This window comes from Aulonocara stuartgranti, assembly GCF_965226115.1.
Source record: "Aulonocara stuartgranti genome assembly, chromosome: 5".
NCBI lineage: Eukaryota > Metazoa > Chordata > Actinopteri > Cichliformes > Cichlidae > Aulonocara > Aulonocara stuartgranti.
Window position 1 is genome coordinate 30,871,971 of NC_138943.1, and position 23,807 is coordinate 30,895,777.

General features: G+C 39.1%; 1 protein-coding gene and 1 pseudogene across 2 annotated transcripts; one reads left to right on the forward strand and one right to left on the reverse strand.

Annotated features, from left to right (window-relative positions):
• The first annotated feature begins 672 nt into the window (after positions 1-672).
• LOC309706142 lies at positions 673-17,139 on the forward strand (annotated as a pseudogene). The gene is made up of 22 exons (XR_014280879.1): positions 673-763; positions 860-903; positions 1,445-1,552; positions 1,637-1,753; positions 1,830-1,913; positions 2,611-2,746; positions 2,820-2,923; positions 3,045-3,189; positions 3,366-3,453; positions 4,597-4,774; positions 4,894-5,036; positions 5,126-5,262; positions 5,403-5,569; positions 5,681-5,874; positions 10,960-11,181; positions 11,300-11,524; positions 11,996-12,091; positions 12,768-12,879; positions 12,988-13,044; positions 13,238-13,313; positions 13,465-13,612; positions 14,850-17,139. The product of XR_014280879.1 is annotated as an uncharacterized misc_RNA (transcript).
• LOC309706143 (myoD family inhibitor domain-containing protein 2) lies at positions 15,913-17,875 on the reverse strand. Its single transcript, XM_082532408.1, has 2 exons — positions 17,556-17,875; positions 15,913-17,452 (listed from the first exon to the last, which is right to left on the reverse strand). Exons 1-2 carry the CDS (start codon positions 17,821-17,823, stop codon positions 17,178-17,180), a joined length of 543 nt encoding a protein of 180 aa, XP_082388534.1. The 5' UTR covers positions 17,824-17,875; the 3' UTR covers positions 15,913-17,177.
• Positions 17,876-23,807: the final 5,932 nt, after the last annotated feature.

Genomic DNA, 23,807 nt, shown 5'->3' on the forward strand with positions numbered 1-23,807 from the left:
GTGTCAATAATTAATTAAATGTGTCAATAATTAATTAAAATGTGAAATACATAAATAATTAATTAAATGTGTCAATAATTAATTAATTAAATGTGTCAATAATTAATTAAAATGTGAAATACATAAATAATTAATTAAATGTGTCAATAATTAATTAATTACATGTGTCATAACTATTTATTTAATTAATTAATTCCAATTTTAATTAATTATTGACACATTTAATTAATTATTTAATGGTGTATTTAATTAATTCATTATGGCAGTCCTGGCGTTCCATATACCAGATGCATTTGCGTGAAATGTTGCATAACCTCAAAGTTATGCTAGGCCACTGTTTGAGCTGTCTCCTGGTTCCTGTTCTATGCATTGTAATGACTTTGGAATTAAGTTAGAATCAAAAAACCGAATGAGAAAAACGATGCTGTCCAAAACATATTCATGAGTTAAAATGAACTAGCCCCTGTCTCAAAAGTGCCTTTTTGTTATTTCTTGGTTAGCCCAAAACAGTTTCTGTTATAATTTGTGCATTATAATGGTAATGACAACATATTACAATAATAATATTATAACGCAAGCACTTAAATTCTCTATCTACGCTGTCAGTTACAACTTAAATATGTTTATTTTTCTAAGCTTTTATTTCGACATTTAACCGGATGTTGTTGTTGACGTCATCGTGTGCGCATGTCCACCTCTTTGGGAAGCAGTACACGTGAAGTCTGAGAAGAGCAAGGCTAGGGTGAAGTTATGTCTAAAGCTAGTAGGTATCCATCAGTTTATAGCTGAAAGTATTGACTCACTGAATGCGTGAAATGACATTTAAACGTCTTCGTTTTGTATTTTTTGCATTTAACAGAACAGAAACGAGCCAAACGACTCGGGTTCAGTGCGAAGTTTAAGGTGAGTGCTACAAAGCTAATGTTATCTGTCGCTAACTTTTAGCCCTGCTGGAGCAGTCAGTAATAGTTCGGTTGGTACTGAACTGGCGCTGAGAACCGAGCTTCTCAGCGCCCGTATGTAGTCGGTGTCACACTTTAAACGTTTTTCATGTTTTCACCAAACATTTAGGAAACATTTCATTGTGACGCCAAGACAAGCAAAAACATTGTAGGCACCACTGGGAGATCTATGACACTTTCATTAGTCCCTCGGTTGGGAAAGTCACAGTAGCAGGTTTACAGCGGGAAAATGAATAGAGCAGGAATAAATAGATGCGGGATAGCCAAAAACAACTGGACTATATGGTAATAAAAGTCAAATGTACACTGTGCATAGAGTATATTGTATTTGAGCTTATCAGTGGTAGTGATTTGTATCTTTACCATGGTTGGCTGCATTTATCATTCAATGTAAACAAGACAGTAAAATGAATGCTTTTGCTTTCAAGTGCTGTGCTGATGAGCTAAAATATATTACAACTCCCTGTGTGTTTATCCTACAGGCTAAAGATGGAAGAAAGGGGGATGCTTCGGGGCGGAGAAATACAGAACAGTCCCCTGCTCAGACTGTCAAGGACAGCAGAAACCCAGAAGAAATCAGGAAACAAAGGGTACGTCCTTTGAAAGTCTTGGCTGTACCAGATTTGATGGCAAATTGGTGAATCATTCTCTTATGTCACATCTTACTACATTAGCTTCAGGACCTTCAGGAGAAGCAGAAATTGTCTCGAGAACGAGAGCTTATGAAGAGGAGAAATTTGCAAACCTTCCAGAATGACATCCTTCAGCGACAAAGGGAGTTTGAGCAGAGGGTAAGCACGATACTCTAACTGCATACTTTACAGTTTGCTGCTGTGGTCATTACCATATTCTTCTTTGTCCTCACAGGAGACAGAGATGCAGAGTTTAGAAAAGCATGTCAACTTTGAAAATGAGAATTCAAGGAAAGCATATTACAGAGAATTTAAAAAGGTATGTAATTGCACTGCACACTGGTCTGTATATGGACCACAACAAGAATTAATCTTCTTATTTTAGACTAAATGAAATTTTGACATTCTTTAAAATCACTCTGTATCATTCAGTATCTTATAGCCTGTTTCCTCTAGTACATACTCTGGTCGGCTTGGCTCGACTCAACTTGGTTTTTAGGGTTTTCCATTAGGTGGTAGTACTAGGTACTTCAGCAGTAGTAGCTGGGTTCTCGACCTGGCTTCCAAGCAATCTGAGGTGATTCGAAAATGTGACATCAACAGACTGCATGCCACTAATTGGCTAGTCAGAGACATCACTCGAAGAGTCATGAAATAGTCTCTTTCACAAAAATCAATGCTGTCAGTTTTCGAACTCGAAAATGAGGGAATTGGTTACGCAAAAAACAACACTGTGATCCCAGGGACTGGCAAAACGACATACACCAAGCAGGAGTTTTACCATCGGCTTCACGTCCTCCTTTGTTGTGGTGTTTGTGTCACATACAAATGATGTCATGGGACTTTCACTCCATGTTGCTAAAATGACCACGTGCACATTAGCTGGTACCTGGTTGTTATGGAAAATGACTGAACTTGAGTCAAGCCAAGTAGGTACTAGTCAAAAAGGGCTATTAGAAACATGATGGATGAGAGAGGAGTTGACATGAGCGTTATTTGACATGCTGCTTTTTAAGGTTGTGGAGGCCTCTGATGTGATTCTGGAGGTACTGGACGCGCGTGACCCTCTTGGCTGCAGATGTCCTCAGGTGGAACAGGCGGTCATTCAGAGTGGAACGAACAAGAAGATAGTTTTAGTCCTCAATAAAATTGGTAAGAAGGCCACTAACATTGTACATATCTCATTTGTTTATTAAAATAGTAAATGGCTTTACTTTGGTTCCAGATTTGGTGTCAAAAGAAATAGTGGAAAAGTGGATAAAGTATCTTAGAAATGAGTTCCCCACTGTGGCTTTTAAAGCATCTACTCAGCAGCAGACTAAGAACTTGGTGAGTAGTGAAGCAGTTATGCTCAAATTATCTAGAAATAAAGATTAAATCCAGGCTGTACTTTGTTTTTAAATGTGACTCCGGCATGAACTCTGCACATTATGTCTCCTGCCATGGGAAGAAACGCAGCAACGTTCCAGTGACACAAGCCACCACAGAGCTTCTCAGCACCAGTGCTTGTATTGGAGCAGACTGCTTGATGAAGCTACTGGGCAACTATTGCCGCAACCTGGATATAAAGACAGCCATCACTGTAGGTGTTGTAGGTAAGTGCCGTGCCCTGAAATTCTGAGAGCACCAATAAGTTGGCTACAGACAATCTGTCTACACAAAATGTCTTCGAGGCCAGATTGAATCAAAGGTTACACACTGCTGTTTTTGTACCAGGTTTTCTTCTTTCGAGTAAATAGGATTTTTTTTTCGTTCCATTAATGTTTTGCAGGTTTTCCTAATGTTGGAAAGAGTAGTTTGATCAACAGTCTGAAACGAGCACGAGCATGTAATGTTGGAGCCACACCAGGTGTCACCAAGTAAGTACACATTAACATGCTCAACCTACATGCCTACACTTGTTTTCTAGGCAAGGCAAGGCAAATTTATTTGTATAGCACAATTCAACAACAAGGTGATTCAAAGTGCTTTACAGAGACATTAGAAACAAAAACAAATAAAAAGCATGATTTAAAATTGATTAAAACAAGCAAACAAACTAACTAAACACACACATTTCACACCTGTTCGCGCGATCTGAACCCTTATCGTAAGGGGAGCTACCAGTCCTTCTGTGGACGAGCTACTTTCTATTTTAAATTCCCTGAATTTAAAATACTCTCTAGACCCAGTCTAGACCCAGCTGGGGAGCTACCCAGAGCTCTAAACCCACTTAACAAACAAACAAACAAACAAAACAATATATAAAATCAAAACAGATAAAATCAGAACAGTAGATAAAATCAGTAGTTAATGTAAGTTTTGAAATTTAAGCTTAACAAACAAACAAAACAGTATATAAAATCAAAACAGATAAAATCAGAAATGTTTTTCTAGATTTACTCTGTGACCCTGAAGCGTGAAATGATTTCCAGAAAATTAGAATGTTTGAAACTTTTTGATACTGGAATGTTTATTGAACTTTCTGACATTTTTTTAAAATATTAAGTTAATACATCTATTATTGTGAGTTTCACGTAATTTTTGGTACATCAGCATTTTTGTGCTTTTTTTATTTTTATTTTTATTTTTTTACTTTTTTGGGGGGTGGGGATCAAAACACTTGCACAAATTTGACAACTTGCTTTAAGTCTTGCTTTGTTTCCTGAAAAGTGAGTGAACACGAGTCACAGCCCCTGCCCAGATTTAGAGTTTTTATTATTACAGCTTAGGAAAGCTAATTAATGTTCACATTTGTGAAGTAGGTACTTGTGAAAAACAAGTTGCATTATGGTAATTAATTAATGTTCCATCATTCAACTTCATCATCTCAGCTATAAAAATAAAAAAATAATTCAGTTTTTACACACACACACACACACACACACACAGGGATGCAACCTCAGTGTAGTGAAGGCATACTTGGCAACTGTGCCAACTTTATATGTTCGTCTAACAAGACACAATTATGATGTGCATATTAATCCTGCCATGGTGTTCTTGATGGGTTTTCTGGATTTCAGGTGTCTTCAAGAGGTACATTTGGACAAACACATAAAGCTTCTGGACTGTCCCGGTATTGTCATGGCAACATCAACGACAGACGCCGCAATGATTCTTCGCAACTGTGTTAAAATCGAACAGCTTGTTGATCCCCTTCCACCCGTGGAAGCCATCCTCAGAAGGTGCAACAAGGCACAAGTAGGTCATGCTACCTCTTCAGCAACTGTACTGAATGATAACAGTGCAACTGTACTGAGCACTGAATAATAAGTAGTTCAAACAATGGCTTTGGGGTTGTTGTTTTTTTGGAAACACAGATCATGGAGCACTACGGTGTCCCAGACTTTCATACAGCTCTGGAGTTCTTGGCATTGCTCGCCCGTCGGCAAGGCAAACTGAGGAAGGGGGGGCTGCCGGACACTGACAAGGCAGCCAAGAGTGTACTAATGGACTGGACCGGGTTGGTATAGCTTTTTAAAGTTCTAGAAATGATATTGAAGCAACGGCTCAGTTTAAGCACTGTTAAATTCCCAAAGTTATGTTTCTTAGGGGAAGGATTAGCTACTTCACACACCCTCCAGAGACACACACTCTTCCTACACACGTCAGTGCTGAGATCGTTACAGAAATGGGAAAAGCCTTTGACTGGGACGAGCTGGAAAAGGGAAATCAGGAGGTTCTTGCAGGTAAGCAAGTTATAATTAACAGTATCACAGTCAGGCAAATTAAATGGAACATGATGATAATATAAAACCACATGATTTGATCATGTAAACCTGTTCAGATAACTTTAGACTAAATGGTTTGTGCTTTCCTCTGTGTCCAGAGTCGTCTTGTCCTGACATTCAAATGGGATTCTGCATGGAAACCACTGGGCTGACACAGGGAGGCCAGGGCGAGTTGCACTGTGATCTGGGCTTGGAAGGAGGATCAGTGGAAGCATCATCCTCGAAAGAGGAAACTGAATCTATGGAGGATGATCAGGATCCAGAGGTGAGAAGCAGCAGTAGCCTTAAATTGTGGGTGAATTATAGTATATGATGACTGTGAATGCTGTTATTCATCTCACGTTTTATTTCTGCTATTTTGTTCCATTCAAAACAGTTTGGACCAATGACAGTGGAAATAAAATCACAGAAAAAGACAGAGGTACCCGCAACGGATGCTGCATCCAAGGCTCCGGATTTAAAGAATATCTTGAACGTGGACCCTCTGCTGCAGGGTCAGGCACTCCTGGCTGCGGGCAAGAAGAGGAAGAAGCTACAGAAAAGAGCTGGTTTGTGCAATTATTCATCTCAGTGTAATACTAATACTCACATTTTAGATATTTTACAACCGCTCCATGAATCCAGTTCACTACATTCAATTCACTAATATAATTCACATCCTTTTTAAAACACTGTGGAAGTAATGATTCATGGGTCTGTGTTGCGTCCTCTGGCACTGTTTCAGCATTGTTTATTGATGATTTTAACTGATAACTTATCGAGTGCACCGTAATACTCTGCACAGACTCAGATAAAAGCAGTAAAATTGATTGGACCGTGCCTCACAGGACAGCTAAACAGTGATCAAAAATATGATAAGAAACCAGCTCACAGCTTTTCTTCATTAGCCAAGTCAGTCATGATCACAATTCAAAGAAGTATGCATTTCACTTAATTAAATTATTGTGTTTGTTTTGATATTAGCAACTTTCTTTCATAAACCATTGTAAGTAAAAAGTAGAAAGACATCCTGAGCTAAGATCAGAACAAATCTATCAAGCGAGTTGGGTTTCGTCACAAAAATGTCGCTATACAGAGATAAAATTATTGATGTATTTGGAAAAGAAACCTCTGCTGCTAGCAGTTTGGTCAGCACAGAAAGTCGTGGTATCAACCAGCTCCTCAGTTTTTGTCCAAAAGGTTGCTTGTATGTGATTTGTGACACTTTTAGCATTTTTGTTTTTAAAATTTATTATAGAAATGATCTAGATTTTGCCCTAATGCTTTCTGGGTTCTTTTTCTTTGCTCTGCAGACAAACTTGCCACCAAACTCTCGGACACATTGACATCTGCAATGGACTTCTCATTTTCAGACTAAAATATTACCAAAATAAAATGATGAATTTAATGAATCCATTTTGGTGGTTTGTCTTTCTTTGACATGGCTATTATTGTTGTTGGGTTAAACATGTGCAGCAGTGAACCTGAGAAAAATTGTTTCTGAGGCCCTTAATACTTTCTTTGAAACTAAGTTTTTTGTTTGTTTTTTTTCTTTGTTTGGTTTTTTTTTTTTTTTTTTTTTTTTTTACGTCGTCCCTGGTAGATTATATTCCTGTTCAGACACCGGGTATTATAAATATTGCGATTTGAATAGTTGTAATATTATTGATGTAATACTTATACTAAGAATTACTTCTTTACTTTTTTGAATAGCTAACCTCTGCGGCACTATTGGCAGACTAACATAGATTAAAATGTGTCACATTTATGAATTATAGCAGCACTTCAATACTATAAGAGGACACTTTATTCAAGATATCGTTTTGAAAATACAACTTTAAAATTAACAAGTTCCGGGTACGTTGCGTAAGATGACGTAAGGCCGTCGGCCTGAGGTAAACAACGGTAGAGCGGAGGCTAGTGACTATCAAGTTAGTTTTCACGGATCTGAAGAAATGGCAAAGAAAGCGAAGGACTCAGTGGATGTGTGGCTGTAACTCCTCTTACACTAATCAGGTAGTACGTATCTTTAATCTGAAAGAGGTATGTAGCTGTGTAGCGTTAGCTTGTCGCAATGAGGGCTAGCTAGCTCAGATTCAACTTCCTATTTTTACTTGGCCGTCGAGGGGTCGTACGAGTACTGAAATAGCACTGCCTTCAGCTAAAATAGCAACCTTCTAACAAGTGGACTATCACTGGATAGCTTCAAAGTAAATAGTATACGATGGAAATTCTAGCTTGAATTGCTTGTCCTCACATAACGTTGATCTGGGCCCGTTAGCAGCACTGAGCTGTCAAACGAACACCGCCAATTCATGACGATAGAACCTAGCTCGCCAAAAATAGAAATTACGAAAAATGTGTAAAGTAAACAGCAACCTCCCAACTGTCTGTCTAAATGGTTCCAGAGTTAACCCATTTAAATGATGTTGTTAAAACTGAATTGGATCTTTTATGTTGTCAGGGGGGAATCTCTGTTAAGAAGGTAGGCGACCACTATTTCAGTTTCAGTTTTCAGTTGTATTTGTCATATGCAAGTTAGCACAGGGTCAACATCGCAATGAAATGTATTTGACGAGCAGAAGACAGTCACTCAGCAGAATGGTACAGTAGAAAAAAATAAAATAAAATAATAAAAAATAAATAGAAAAATAGTAAGAGCAAAATATTAAAAAGATGTAGTAAAAGAAAAATATTTTCAGTTAACTGACTAAATATATATATATATATAAATGTATGTACACACTAGTGATTAAATAAAGAAAATCTTAATGTGGGGGGCGGGCAGATGGGATATTGCACAGGAATGAGCAGCTGTACAAATTAAACAGTACAAAAGTACGCGTACGCCTGCCGTGCGGCGAGTAGGCGGGGTCTGTACTCAGTCTGCCTCGACCAAATTATCGACACACTTCAAGCAACAATACAATCTTAAACTAATCACTACGCTCGCAGAAAATAGACAAAGGATGATCACGGGTATTTTTTTCCCCATCTGTGGTGTTTTTATCTTGTCAGTGAGTAATGACACGCAGACAAGATAAAAACTGTCGAACTGTTACAGTTCAATGGCTTAAAGTGACACCAACTCCCTTTGGTGTTCGTCTGCCTAAAAGTGATTGTCTGCCAAAAACTGATTTCCAATGTTTCCGTGTATTTTTTTTATGTGTAATATCTTTACGTATGTTCGTAAATAGACTTCGGTGAACAGGGTTTACAAAGGGGTTATATATAGAATTAAAAAATTATCAGTTTTTCAAGTATCTTCACAACTCTGTGTTATTGTACTTACATTATAACCAATCCGGTCCTTTATCCCTACTTAAAATATTTTTACAGAACTATTGTAATATTTGCTGCCATTTCTGCTGTCTTCTTGGCCAACTTACTCTTACAAAAGACATTTTTAATGTTAATGAGATTGTTTTTAACTGCAAAAATAAAGATTATATAAAAGTCACTGCCAAAAACTGATTGTGGCTTCTACCTTGTTACACGAATGTTGTTTGTGGCTCAAGATGACTTTATGTCATCCATGAGGGATGCATTTGACATCTGTTTCATATATTATAGCCCAACAAGTTACTTATAGCAGTTTAAATACGAGCAATAAATTTTTGGCAAATACCGGAAATCAGTTTTTGGCAGACAATCACTTTTTGGCACAACACCTGTATTTGCCAAAAAATGCCCGTATTTAAACTGCTGTAAATGACATGTTGGCCTATAATCTATGAAACGTATGTTATATATATTTATGTTAATATATATGAGATATATTCTTAACTTTGAGCCACAAACAATATCCCCATCACCAGGTAGAAGCTGCAATCCAATCCGTTTTTGACAAAGTGATTTTTATATATAATTTATCTATCTAGCTAAACACTCTCACTGCCATTAAAAATATCTTTTTAAAGAGTGATCTGGGCCAGAGGGTATCAAAAAAGCAACAATATAACATAACATTTTTTAATTAAATTTTTTTTTTAGAATGACATTTTGTTAATTTTTGTCTGTTTTTGTTTTATACTTTGTCATCCCTGTTTGAAGCACTTTGTGATCTTTTATCTAGAAAGGTGCTATATAAATAGAACTTTACTTACTTAATATTTCTGCTAATTTTCATCAGAATAAGTGTCTGTTTCTGCAAACATATTTTAAGTGGCCAAATTCATAAAGTAACTTGCAAAAGAGGTAATTTCTTTTTTTATATATACACCCACTCCAACACTCATGTTTACAGTAATTTCACTAATATAAGCATAGACATCATGATCAATTGTGGGTTAACAACACTCTTGGGACACTCCCAATAGGGTTTAAAAATCTGGGACTTTCCACCAGTTGCTCTTGGAACTGAAGAAGCTTGTCGGATGAGAGGTGAAACATCAAGAAATTTAAAGAAGTCCAGTCACTTTTCTTTCAAAGCTCCTTACAAAGAAATGACACATAAAAAATGCATAGAAACATCGGAAATTTTTTGGCAGATGGTCACTTTTTGGCATAACGCCCAGCTGATGTTTTTCCTTTTCTGAGAAATCACTTCTCTTGTATGGAATTACTAAGGTTTCAGAATTTTCTGCAAAATATCTGTGTGAGTGTGGTGTAATAGAATATCAATCCATGTATGTTTAATTACATTTGTTTAAAAAATAATAATTCTGAAGTATTCAGATGTGCAAAAAAAGGTGTATTAATCTATGTAAATATATATATAAGTGCCAACTTGGTCTAATACAAGGTGCTGGAGATGTAAACAGATACACATATTTGCAGATCTGCTGTGGCTGAAGTGCAACAAAGAAATGTAAGCAGCAGACCAGTTGGCCTTTTTAAGTTGTCTCCAGTTCTTGGGCCAAACTTTGTCTTTTCAGCCATTAATATTTATATATGCACTTATATGCACACACATACTTTAAATGCACTTCAACAGTTTTCTGTACACTTTTAAGCAGGCACTTGGAGAGCCCTTAACAAATGTACAAATCTTTGTGCAAAAATGGGCTGAGATACAGTTACACAATTCTTCACATTCGTAAATAATTCTGTTGCAATAGTAACCTTGTAATGCTCATTGGGACTGCTGAGCATGGTTGAAACAAGATCTATTTGAGTCTCCTGTGTCTCTGAGTAACAGATACAACTGTACCGGACATAACAGAGGGTATATATTAAAAAAAGGGGAAGTGAAAATGACAATAAAGAAGTCGGGGCTTGAAGAAGCTTTAAAGGCAGCAGATTAGAGAAACTAGATTTGTATAAGTACCATTGTAACTAAGTAACAGTCCCACTACTAATTCAAGATCTTAACGTATTTTAACGTATTTAAATGACTGATTGAAAACCAACAGCTTTCGGGGGTGTTGCAGTCTTACTAATGGTGTTGATTTGTTTGGCATTTTAAAGTAATTTGTTAACATTTTTAATGAAAACAGTTTTGTTAAGTTGTACAATTATGTATTGAATTCTACAGGTCATATCACAAACTTCTGATGGCTTTGGAACTTAATTACTCAGATTATTTCAAACCAAACTAAGCATTTTCTATGTAAATGTATTTTAGACCTGGCAGTGACATCTGGAATTCTCATCAGAATATTAAAGTGTAGGATTCTGATTTGTGGATTGAGTGGTGTAATAACATCGCATGCTGTCCTACAGGTCCATCCCTAGATCCCTGGATCCGTCTCAGCCATGTCGTCACGTGTGTTGCTGCGGCAGCAGCTGATGCGGGAACAAGCCCAGGAGCAGGAGAGACGCGAGGCTCTTGCTCAGCAACAACAGGCATCTGCCTCTCAGCTTCGGGCCACCAACTCGACTCCAGCTATCTCTGTCACTCTGCCACCTAATGCCGCCCGGCCCCCTCCAGCACAGGTGCCCGTGGAGGTGCTGAAAGTAAGAGCGACCTGTTTTGTTTTAAATTTTTAGCACTGTGTGTGTGTGTGTGTGTGTGTGTGTGTGTGTGTGTGTGTGTGTCAGTCCACCAGCCCCTAACAGCTGTTTGAATGATCAGGTGCAGACCCACTTGGAGAACCCCACCAAGTACCACATCCAGCAGGCACAGAGGCAGCAGGTGAAGCAGTACCTCTCCACCACTCTGGGAAACAAGGCGATTCCTCAGACCTTGTCTCTGTCCCCCGCCCCCCAGTCCAGTTCTGCCCCAGAAGTGGCCCCTACTGCCAGCAGCGCCCCTAATAGTCCTATGGCGCTGCTCAACATCGGCTCCAACAAGGAAGAAGTAAGGGGAATTCCAACATTGATACCAGTAGTTAAATTTCCTGTGTGCGAGTTTCATTTGATGATACAGCAGATTACATAACCTTTTCAGTAGTTTCCTTTTTGGAAACTTCCAGCGCATTTTTGTGGGGAAGTTGAATATCTGTTGCTTTCTTCTTGCTCAATTAGCTTGTGTTTGCTCTGTAACAATGTGCCTGAAGGTCCCACTGTGAGGGTGCATGCTCTTTGTTGTCATACTCTCGTTGGCCTTTCGTCACAATAAGATGTTAAATACTGCACCGGCAGAATAACCGTGCCAGGACGTCTCACGCACGCATCACTGTCTTCCAAATGACGCCTCTTTAAAGCTCTCACATTGGGCTCAGATGTCTAGTGTTGCCACCTGGATTGTTTTTATACAGTGTAAATACATATTCATTACTATCACACCATTTACCTTCTGCCACGTTTGTCTCATTGTCTGTTTTTCTAGATTGACGATGTGATCGATGACATTATTAGCCTTGAATCCAGTTTTAATGACGACATCATTACGTTGATAGACTCAGGTCTTCAGCTGCCTAGCACGGTATGAAGAACTATGCATTTATTGTTCTCTCCTGAACTTCCTTTTTGAAGGTTCCTCTCCAGTTTAGAGCTTCTTCTTTAATAGTGCAGTAACAGAATAACGCAGACAGCTCCAAGTGAGTACGCTCTGTGAATGGGCGGTCTCTTTCATGTGTGGAATTCTGAAAGTTGTAAGAGCAAATATACACTTGTAGCACTCAGTTACCATTTGTCACAGAAGTGTTTCATGGGCAGGGTAAAGCTATCAGTGGATACAAGACATAGAGAAGTGAGACAAAGTCATAAAAAGTACACGGCCAGGTCAAGAAGTAATCTGCAGGGAAGAAACAGGTTTCCAAAATTTCACCGCAAAGCAAAAAATGAGGATTATGGTGATGATTTTGGAGGGCCAGAAAAAGAAGCTGACTGAGGTAAAAAGGCTTTTTCTGATTTTTGAATTGGCACTGGGTAGTCTTCATCTTTGATATGCAATAGAATATAAATGGTGGGGTTTTTCTTTGCTGTTATTATGTAGCAGCCATTTCTTTTTGATAGCATTTGTCTGATCCACAGAAACCTGCTTTGAGTCTATTTTGAACTCACAGAACCGATTGCTCTAAATGAAAGCAGCAGCATTTGCTTCAGAGTAGTCAGGTACTATTTAAGACCTATATTGGAACATGTTGTTTGTTGTGCAGCTCCCAGGAAACCTCTTGGATGTGTACCATAGCCCGGGAATGGCAGCGCCTACTCTTACTGTCAGCAACTCCTGCCCTGCTGATCTTCCAAAAATTAAAAGGGAAATTACTGGTATAGTAACTTCTTTTTATAAACACGTGTCCTGTTTCATTTATTTATTTGTTTTTTAATAAACAGTTTAGCTTTTCGTAACATGAACGCTAACATTTTGTCTGTCAGATGCAGATGCCAAAGCAATAATGAAAGAAAGGCAGAAGAAAGACAATCATAACCTCAGTAAGTCAAACCTTTGTTTGAGGTCATTTTTTTTTAACTTCTTGTTTGAATATGATTACAATAAAAATATAGACCGCAATGCAGATTCAGAATCACAACATCCTATTTACTTATTCGTACACTTCTGCTTAATACCAGCTGATTGTTAGAGATAACCTCGTGTGCCTTTGCTTCCTCTCTTTGTTGGTTGCAGTTGAGAGGAGGCGTCGATTCAATATCAATGACCGCATAAAGGAGTTGGGCGCTTTGATACCGAAGTCATCAGACCCGTAAGTGGGGATATTCATTTTCCACTGCTCACATGAAGTTACACTGTTTGAATTTTAATGCCTTGGGGCCACACATGCGGTGTATAAATCATGATCTTGTCCTCTGCTTCTGTTGTCTTTCCTGTCTTTACTGACATCGCAACAATGACAGAGAGATGCGCTGGAATAAAGGTACCATTCTCAAGGCTTCTGTAGACTACATCAGGAAATTGCAGAAGGAGCAGCAGAGAGCCAAGGATGTTGAGATGAGGCAGAAGAAGCTGGAGCAAGCCAACCACTCCTTAATGTTACGCATCCAGGTCGGTGTTCAGTTTTATTTATGTAGCGCTGTTTTACAGGAATGGTTATCTCAAAGTGTGTTTTGTTGTAAGATGAAGACATTAGTGAGAGAATCCTGACAATCGGATGAGGCTGTATGAGAAAGCTCCATTTTAACAGGAAGAGATCTCTAACAGAACCAGACTTGACAATGGGCAGACATCTGCCATGACCAGATTGCGGTCATGGCTTTGTTGGGTTGATGTGGTGGGTTTGCAGTGAGGTCATGATATGGCTTGATCTTCGAGGGCTTGCTAACTGTGGATTTTACAGCCATTAAAAACAAATATCTAGTATGGACATATATGCTCTCTTGAGTTCCATCTTCTGAAGGCTTTTCAGGGAGCTTTTAGAACAGCCTTATAATAAGTAATAGAATAGTGCATCTTAGAAGCTTATGTATGAACAAGTATTTCAACATCACTCCGAAAAAGGATGCCTCCGATTTACTCGGCAAAGAAAAGAAGGCTTTCTTAATTTTCTTGTTAAAGAAAACATTCTTGGTCAAAAATAATTGATTCTTCAGAGTGTTACAGGAGGCCAAGGTAGTGCCATCCAGACTAAGAATGCGTCTAAATAGGAATGGATCTGAATGGATGTGTCTGGGGAACAATGGTGCATATTCCTTGAAAGTCAAAGAAAATCAAAAGCCATTTGTCCACCTTTGCTGTTTAGGTGTAGACAGAAATGTAAGCAGGGCGTGAACTGCTTGTCTTCATAAATGTAGTGACTTCCACGTCCTTGGCCCTGCTCTGTTGTTGTCTTTTCACTCATATTTTTTCTAAACAAAGAAGGTCTTTGTCTTGCTGAAGAAATGTCAGTGTAACTGTCGTCACTACTGTAATACATACAGTAAGTCTGTGAAGTGTCTGCACTCATCCTGTTGGTTTACTCAGACATAAAATTTGCACAAAATACTGTAGGTGAAATCCACAAAATGTTATGTTTGCTTTATTTAGTTCTCATCTAGTTCTCAACTATTTATTTTTCTTCCTTATTGCAAATTTGGATCAACCAAAAATTCAGACTTGCTTTGTTCCATCTGTGTTTCATCTTGTTTAGACAGTTTTTTGGGTGTAAAGTTTAACACGTGGAATGAATTTTTCAATGCAAAAACATAAAAGGAGCTATGCAATATAGGAGTGCAATAGATTATGCAATAATGACATGAGTGATTTCTGGCCATCTGATTAGAAAACATGCTGTTCTTGTTTTCAGGAACTGGAAATGCAGGCACGGCTTCACGGCCTCTCAAACTCCAACAGCGTCTCTGCTCTGAGCTCCGACCCCTCTCTGCTCCAGCAGCAGTCCACAGTTCCACAGAGCAGCCAGTCTCTGGCTCCCAACACAGGAGGAGCCTCCAACCAGAACCTCCTCGGTCCGGCAGCCATTGGACAACCTTTGCCTGCCTCCTTCCTGTCCCCACCCTCCTCAGACTCTCCCGCCGGACTCACCATAAGTAGTCCGCTGGACCTGGGCAGCCTGAGCTTCGCTGAGCTCGATGACCCCCCGGCCTCCGCCCTCTACTCCGATATGGGTTTGGGAGACATACTTATGGATGACGGGTGCACTCTGTCTCCAGAGAGGATTGGCGAGCCACTGTTTTCTCCTTTGTCACCGGGTGCCTCTAAAACCAGCAGTCGCAGGAGCAGCCTTGAGATGGATGAGGACTTGTGATGATTTGCGTGTGGTCAGAGACTCCGTAGGGACAAGAATGTCAGGAAGTGCAGTTTATCCTTAAACAACTATAGCCTATTTATAGAACTGCACAACTGAACTTTAAAAAGTCAAATTTAACTATAATTATGAACAAAACTAACACCAGAAGACAGCAATTTTTTCTTTGTTTGTTTGTTTGTTTTTTGCTACACAAATTCATTATAATTGTTCCTGTTTGGAGCCAGTCAGACATCAGATGATTATGTCGGAGTTTCTGAATGCAATCTTAGTATAAAATGCAATATTGTACAATAGGGGCATGGACCTAGCATTAAGAAATGATACATTCTTAAATAGTTGTTAAGATTTCTTCAGAGATTTTAAGAGGGATATATGGTTTGCTTGAATTTATTATATGCATATTTGTAGGGAAGAAAGCTGTGAGGTTTCTTTTTCGTGACAGGACATGTTTGGCACAACTAACTTGTCAAGAAATGCCAATATATAGCATATATTTCATGTGTGTGTGTTTTTGTTTTTTGTTTTTCTTCAGACTGACTGGAATCAGGGTTTGTTAAAAGCAGTTGCATACTCATGCGTGTTGGGTTGTATCACCAGCAACTACAGAAGGGATCTCTGTAAAAAAGTGAATTGGCACATTGTGTAGTAGTTACAGCACATTGTAAATAAGAGTCTTTTATTTTGAGCAAGTTCTTTGCACCTTATTTTATGGCAGTCTATGCATTTTAAGAAAGCTTGTGTCTGTTTTTATTACTACTACATACAGCGGACAACTAAGGCCCAGGTCGCATGTATTTGTAATAAAACCTTAAAGGCCGTGAAAAAACTTCACATGCTGCTGCAGCTAGTTAGCCAAAGCAGGATTTCTTCCAGAGTAGCTACAAATTGCAAATCAGCATTTTTTTATATATATATATATAAATATATATATATATATATATATATTTTTTTTTTATTTTATTTTATTTTTTATTTTTTTTAAAGTCAGTGGGAATGCAGAACAATTTTCTCCTTTTACAAAAGTACTGTAGTTCATTACAATTTTTTTTATACCTGATCATTTGATAAGTAGTTTCTGCAGACTAATGTGTGTTGTCAGTTTGTCTCCATTAACTTTGGTAATCACTGAGTAATTTTTTTAACCAGTTAGCATGTTCTAATAAATATGTGGGGTGTTTTTTGTTTGTTTGTTTTTTTGGATGATGAAAAGTGATATAATCTAATAATGGATTCCTGCTCATTGTAGTCTGAATTCAGTTGGCTCAGACCTCCTTTTTTTAAACCAACCACTAGTCTCACTTCTGTTATAACAATGTATGATGTTTTGTTGAATGAAACCTCAAGGCAATTATTATTCCATTAAATAGTCACAAACGTTAGAAAGGGTTTATTTTCATCACATGCTTACCGAACCTTGTGTACAGTTAATGAATGTGTGTTTGAGTATTTTTTTGTTTTTTCTAACACTGATGGTGCTGTTTTTAGTTAAAACAGCCAAAAATATATTTAGATCATAGCTTTGAGTGGCATTGATTGGTGGTTACAATAATTTTTTAAGCTCTCCACTGATCGTTCAGAGCGTTGGAGGTACCTTTCAGCTTAAAGCAGCTCCACTCCATCACTCAGCGTTTCTCATCGTGTTCCCGTAAATCACGGAGTAGAACTTGTGTACTTATTCAGCTTTTACTCTTCTCCACAATATTAACCCTGTCTTAACCAGGCATATACACAGTGACTCATACTCACACCGACTGTTAACTACAAAGCAACATGTCTTGTCCCTGCAATTTGGCTTTGAGATTTTTAACAAATAAATGATTGCCATCGGTTCGTGTGTGGATGTGCTTTATTTTCTGGCAGCGGGCGTCAGTGGTAAAGCATCTGAGAGATTTCCATAGCGAGGTCCAGGCATTCTGTAGCCTGGAGGCACAAGTCGCACAGCGGACAGTCGCTCTGGAAGCAGCGAGAAACACCCAGACACCCGCAGAGGTTGCAGTGGTGCATCACCCCCAGGAGAGGCTCGCAGTCGTAGAAGGACGAGCACAGCCACCAGGCGCACCCGTTAAACCCCCTCAGCGTGGACAGGATGCAGTCCAGTGGGTGGCAGAAGAGGCAGGCCATGAGGATTGCAGCACAAAGGTCTCGCATAGAAGAGAAGGGTTAGTGAGGAAAGATGCAGAGAGAAAACAGATATGTGGGAACAATAAGTTGAAATAGGATTTCACTAAAGTTTATTGTCCTTACCCTCTGCGCCTGGGTCGGTGTGAGCAGAAGTGGTTTTAAGGCTTTCTTGGCTCTTGCCCTTTGGTTTGGGTGGATGGTTCAATTCATGGACTGTGCTGGCCTCCAGAGAGGACGGCAGCAAGGCGCTGCGAGGTTTTGGCTGCTCCTTTTCCACAGATTGTGGACTGCAGATAGATACTGCTCTGGTCACTCCTGACTTCGGTATATTTTGCATGTTACATTTTTTGGGAGCTTCTGTGTGAGACAGAGGAAATTCTTGTGAAAACATTTTTTCAGAGGATAAAATTACAAACAAAGAACTCACAGGTCACCGTACCTACTGTTCTATGGGGGAAGACATTCGTAGAGAGGTCCACTGAAGATAATTCGGTGTCCTCAGTGGAGATCTGCTCTGAAAAACTATTGACTTCAATCAAAGATTCTGGAGGCACAGAAACAAGGAGGAATCGGGTTACTAAGCATGTGTGTTTTCATTATTATCTGTTTCATGTGAGCATACCTGTAAGGTCTGCAGTGGAATCACGTGTAACGGGCAACTTTGAGATAGCAGGTAGTGGATCGTGGAGCTCTGCTTTGTCAGCATTTCTATTGTACGTTTTTTCAGTCGTATCTGCAGATTTGAGCATGTCATCCATCGTTGCAATCACTTGAATATGTCATCTGCCTCTGTCTTTGTAAAATATGGAAAACAATGTTTAAATGACATATTTAATTAAAGATTAGCGGTGATTATTATGTTTAGATCATTTCTCCTCTTAAACTGGAATAGATGACTTTGTAATGCTGTAATGAAAAGCCATTGCCATCATTCTGTGCCACTACCAGAGAGCCAGAGTCTCTAGCTGAGGTTTTGTAGCTGTCAGTAATGAGTGGACATCTTGGGAAGTTAATCTATTATTTATCTCCATTTTAGATACATTCATAATGTAGATGAAAGCTAGTACACTCATATCCTGACAGCAATATGACGAAGTGAGATCTTGAGTTTGCACTCATTAAAAATTAATTTCTTGAAGTAGTGCTTACCATCTTTGATATTTTTCACACAGAACATTTTATCCACATTTCTGCTTTTTGATGAAATTTATGACAGAGACAATCTACAAGGTAAGGTAAGGGCACGCGAGAATAAGTAAAAAGCAATGTGTCAAAAGTAACATATTTAGATTGGTATATTTAATACATTTGAAGATTATTAGTCACAAGCCATAAATACTTGAACACTGTGCTTTGGAAATATGTCAGCATCTACAAAGTCTGTCAAGTTTATTTCTCCTTATTAGCTTCATAGGAAACAAGGCATACTTACATTTCACAGCATTTTGTAGAGGACAATCCAACACGCAGCCTTAATCACATCTCTCAGTGGTGGAGGTGTAACTGCTGCCATCGTCGTGCACAATCTCTCTCACTCTCTGTCTCTCTCCATCTCTCTCTCTTTCCCTCTCTGTGAGTGTGTTTGCGTTAGGTGAGTGGGGGAGACACACCGAAAATGTAATATATTTGCTTATGTAAATAACCTTTTACGTCCTACCTAATATTAGTGGTACTTTTATACTACTGTAGTGCCTACATTTACTATAAATAAGCAAATCTTAACAAGAAATCGTGAAGCCATATTATTGTATCAGCCTATCAGTGACTAAATGGTGTGTCAACCAATGACTGAATACATATATATCTCAAAAGAAAGAACAAAAACTCAAAGTTTAACACTTGATAGGAAAAGACAGACTGCTGGGACATGGTATCATTAGCAGGGATTGTGTTAGGGGATGCAAACAAGGAAAAGAAGCTGAAGTATGCCAAGTTAATCAGGTACTGGACTGAAAGTCAGGGGCAAAAGGTTTGATGGAGTGATGACTCCAAATTTAGTCTAAATCATCATCATCATATGCAGAGGAGGTCAGGAGAGCTGTCTACAGACGTACCGGGAGTGCAGAATTATTAGGCAAATGAGTATTTTGTCCACATCATCTTCTTCATGCATGTTGTCTTACTCCAAGCTGTATAGGCTCGAAAGCCTACTACCAATTAAGCATATTAGGTGATGTGCATCTCTGTAATGAGAAGGGGTGTGGTCTAATGACATCAACACCCTATATCAGGTGTGCATAATTATTAGGCAACGTCCTTTCCTTTGGCAAAATGGGTCAAAAGAAGGACTTGACAGGCTCAGAAAAGTCAAAAATAGTGAGATATCTTGCAGAGGGATGCAGCAGTCTCAAAATTGCAAAGCTTCTGAAGCGTGATCATTGACCAATCAAGCGTTTCATTCAAAATAGTCAACAGGGTTGCAAGAAGCGTGTGGAAAAACCAAGGCGCCAAATAACTGCCCATGAACTGAGAAAAGTCAAGCGTGCAGCTGCCAAGATGCCACTTGCCACCAGTTTGGCCATATTTCAGAGCTGCAACATCACTGGAGTGCCCAAAAGCACAAGGTGTGCAATACTCAGAGACATGGCCAAGGTAAGAAAGGCTGAAAGACGACCACCACTGAACAAGACACACAAGCTGAAACGTCAAGACTGGGCCAAGAAATATCTCAAGACTGGTTTTTCTAAGGTTTTATGGACTGATGAAATGAGAGTGAGTCTTGATGGGCCAGATGGATGGGCCCGTGGCTGGATTGGTAAAGGGCAGAGAGCTCCAGTCCCACTCAGACGCCAGCAAGGTGGAGGTGGAGTACTGGTTTGGGCTGGTATCATCAAAGATGAGCTTGTGGGGCCTTTTCGGGTTGAGGATGGAGTCAAGCTCAACTCCCAGTCCTACTGCCAGTTTCTGGAAGACACCTTCTTCAAGCAGTGGTACAGGAAGAAGTCTGCATCCTTCAAGAAAAACATGATTTTCATGCAGGACAATGCTCCATCACACGCGTCCAAGTACTCCACAGCGTGGCTGGCAAGAAAGGGTATAAAAGAAGAAAAACTAATGACATGGCCACCTTGTTCACCTGATCTGAACCCCATTGAGAACCTGTGGTCCATCATCAAATGTGAGATTTACAAGGAGGGAAAACAGTACACCTCTCTGAACAGTGTCTGGGAGGCTGTGGTTGCTGCTGCACGCAATGTTGATGGTGAACAGATCAAAACACTGACAGAATCCATGGATGGCAGGCTTTTGAGTGTCCTTGCAAAGAAAGGTGGCTATATTGGTCGCTGATTTGTTTCTGTTTTGTTTTTGAATGTCAGAAATGTATATTTGTGATTGTGGAGATGTTATATTGGTTTCACTGGTAAAAATAAATAATTGAAATGGGTATATATTTGTTTTTTGTTAAGTTGCCTAATAATTATGCACAGTAATAGTCACCTGCACACACAGATATCCCCCTAAAATAGCTGAAACTAAAAACAAACTAAAAACTACTTCCAAAAACATTCAGCTTTGATATTAATGAGTTTTTTGGGTTCATTGAGAACATGGTTGTTGTTCAATAATAAAATTATTCCTCAAAAATACAACTTGCCTAATAATTCTGCACTCCCTGTATGTAAAACATAGCGGATGCTCAAACCAGCTGTCAAGCATGCTGGTTTAAGGGTCATTGTTACACCCCGGCCTAGGCAACCGGCGTGCAACGTATGAAAATAAAAATAAGAAAAAAAACACACGAGAAACAAACTAAAGCTCTCCACCAAAATCCCAAAACGAAGGTGTCTCAAACGAAAATATTAACAAACCCATTGACAGCTATTTACAACAGACTATTTATTTACATCAAACCACCAAACTATTTACAACACGGGGGAGATCGCGACCATGACCAACTGACACACAGGGCTTAAATACATAGAAGGAGCAATCAGGGAATGGACCACAGGAGGGAAACACAGCTGGGGCAAATTAGACCTGACGAGACAAGGAAACGTAAACTGAACACACTAAGATAACAACAGACCTTCAAAATAAAACAGGAAACACATGACAGTCACGCAAAAACAAAACACTGACAACACCGAAACGTAACAGTCATGATTTGAGCTCGTTCTGCAGCCACAAGAGATTGTCAGCTGCAAGGTGACAAACTCCTCTGCATGACAAAGTTTTCTAGACTCAAATGTGAGGCCGTTTGTCCGACAGCTAAAGCTTCTCCTAAATTAGGCCGTGCACAAGGATAATGACCCCAAGTACAGCAGGAAATCTGCAGCATGGAAGCCCAGACCTCAACCTGACTGAAATGCTGTGTATAAAGGAATGCTTACAATGCTTGAATTGAAGCAGCAGACTTGCGGCTGCTAACTAGTAGTTTACAGAACCAGTAGTTACTAACTACTGGTTCTGTAAACTACTCAAACATAGAATGATTTGTGGATTGTGGTTATCCTATTATGGTGATCTGAAATGTAAAACTAAATGTATTGTTGTATTGTATTGTATTGTATTGTATCTTTATTTGTTTCAGACATATAAAACAAAAAACAATATATACACACTACATATATTTTCATTTACAGATACGAATATGTGATTCAGAAAGTTTTCCTTTGTATATATTACTTTGCATCCAGTGGTTAATATATACTAAAGAGTATATATTTTCATTATAGTCAACAAAAATTTAGATACATTGAAACCTCTTGTTTATTTTGTGCCATGTACTGTCACATATGCTAAGCCTAATTCCACAATGATTGCCTGAGCCTATTCTTGTTAAATGATGAAAAACTCAAAGGCACGTTTGGGCAGTGGATCTGTGTGAAATCAGCAGCTTGCAAAACTAAATCAAAATGTGTGCAATTGATTCTAAAAATAGAAATCACAATAAAGTTCAACATTTACTAAAACCGCCATTCAGTCATCTGAGAATCTTTACTCATGAAATTATAACGGTTAGATGAATGTATATGCAGTGATTTACTGATCAATGATAAAAGGGGAGATTTATGCAATAACGAAGACTGTCATGAAAAGTATTTGGCATCTGATCTCCTGTAACCTGCGGAGCTAAGCTGTTTTACCAGCTCTGCTCTCTGATTTTTCTTTTTTCTTTTATGAAAAAACACAAGTTGTCAAAGTTATTTGTTTGCAAATGTATTTCAGAAATATCGACATACTTTTTTTAATCAGCAGAAACTTTATGTCAGTAGTGCAAAAACCTGCACTGATCTGACCTCATTTCTTCCTCATCCTGATTCCTGACCTGGGAAGGGAGAGAAATATTTGTTTTTGTTTGTCTTCTTGTTTTATTTAATTCCTTGTGGGATTTGGATCCAACACGTAAAGTATGCATATTATGCACACACACAAACACACATGCAGCTATTACCCATTTCTTGTATTCTTGAATAAAGACATTGATTTGACACATTTAATTAGCGGCCAATTGTTTTTATTGTTCAATTATTAAGAAAAAAGAAAAGGTGGGGGTGGGTGGGATGGAAAGTAAAGGGAGAGAGGAGAGAAAACCCCAACAATCCCCTCTGAGCAAGCACTAGGCGACAGTGGATAGGAAAAACTCCCTTTAAAGGAAGAAACCTATGACAGAACCAGGCTCTAGAGAGGGCAGTCAACTGTCGGGACTGGTTGGGGGGTGACTGTGAAAAGAGGGGAGGGAGATGGGAGAGGTGTTAGTAGTTAAGGGGAGGGGGGGGGGAATTAAGCTGGAGCAGAGGTGGGGGAAGAAGAGGTGACATTGGCAGTACTGAAAGAAGGAGTGTTCCTCCTCCAGAAGAAGCAGAAGCGTTTTTTCTTTTTCTTCAGCTGCTTTTCCACGAGCACCTTTTTCTCGAGGATGAGGATTTTCAGCTCCTCGATTGTTTCGGTGTTTTGCTTCTGCAGCTTGTTGCATTTTTTCTCCACTTCTTCTATTTCAGCTTGTTTTTCTTCCAACCTTTCTTTCAGCACTTTAGATGTTGCCTCCTGTTTCTCAAACTCCTGGAGAAGAAGTTTTTCTTCTCTCTGCTTACTGACCAGCTGTTCTCTCTCTTGAAGCAGGTCTTGATATTTGTGCAGTGTCTCTTCGAACTTTACCTGCAGCATCCTGTTGTTTCCCTCCATGAGCTGGAGTTGGCACTCCATGTCTCCCTGCTTTCTGTCCAGCTGCTCTTTCTCTTGAAGGATTTCTTTATTCTGTCGCAGAGCTTCATCAAGCTTTCCTTGCAAGCTTTCATTTTGTTGCTTGATGCTCTGCAGATTGGAATCCATTTCTTTTTGTTTGATTTCTTGTTCCCTTTTCTCTTGGAGAAGCTTCTCATTTGCTTGCTCTGTGCGATCAAGCCTTTTTTTGTCAACATTGTACATTAGCTC

What these genes read in the sequence shown, in the direction of transcription:
- LOC309706143 (XM_082532408.1), bottom strand. Translation starts at nt 17,823, where the DNA reads ATGTTTTCACAAGAATTTCCTCTGTCTCACACAGAAGCTCCCAAAAAA. An exon ending in CACCGACCCAGGCGCAGAGG is followed by an intron (nt 17,453 to 17,555) that starts GTAAGGACAATA and finishes CTTCTATGCGAG; the next exon opens with ACCTTTGTGCTGCAATCCTC.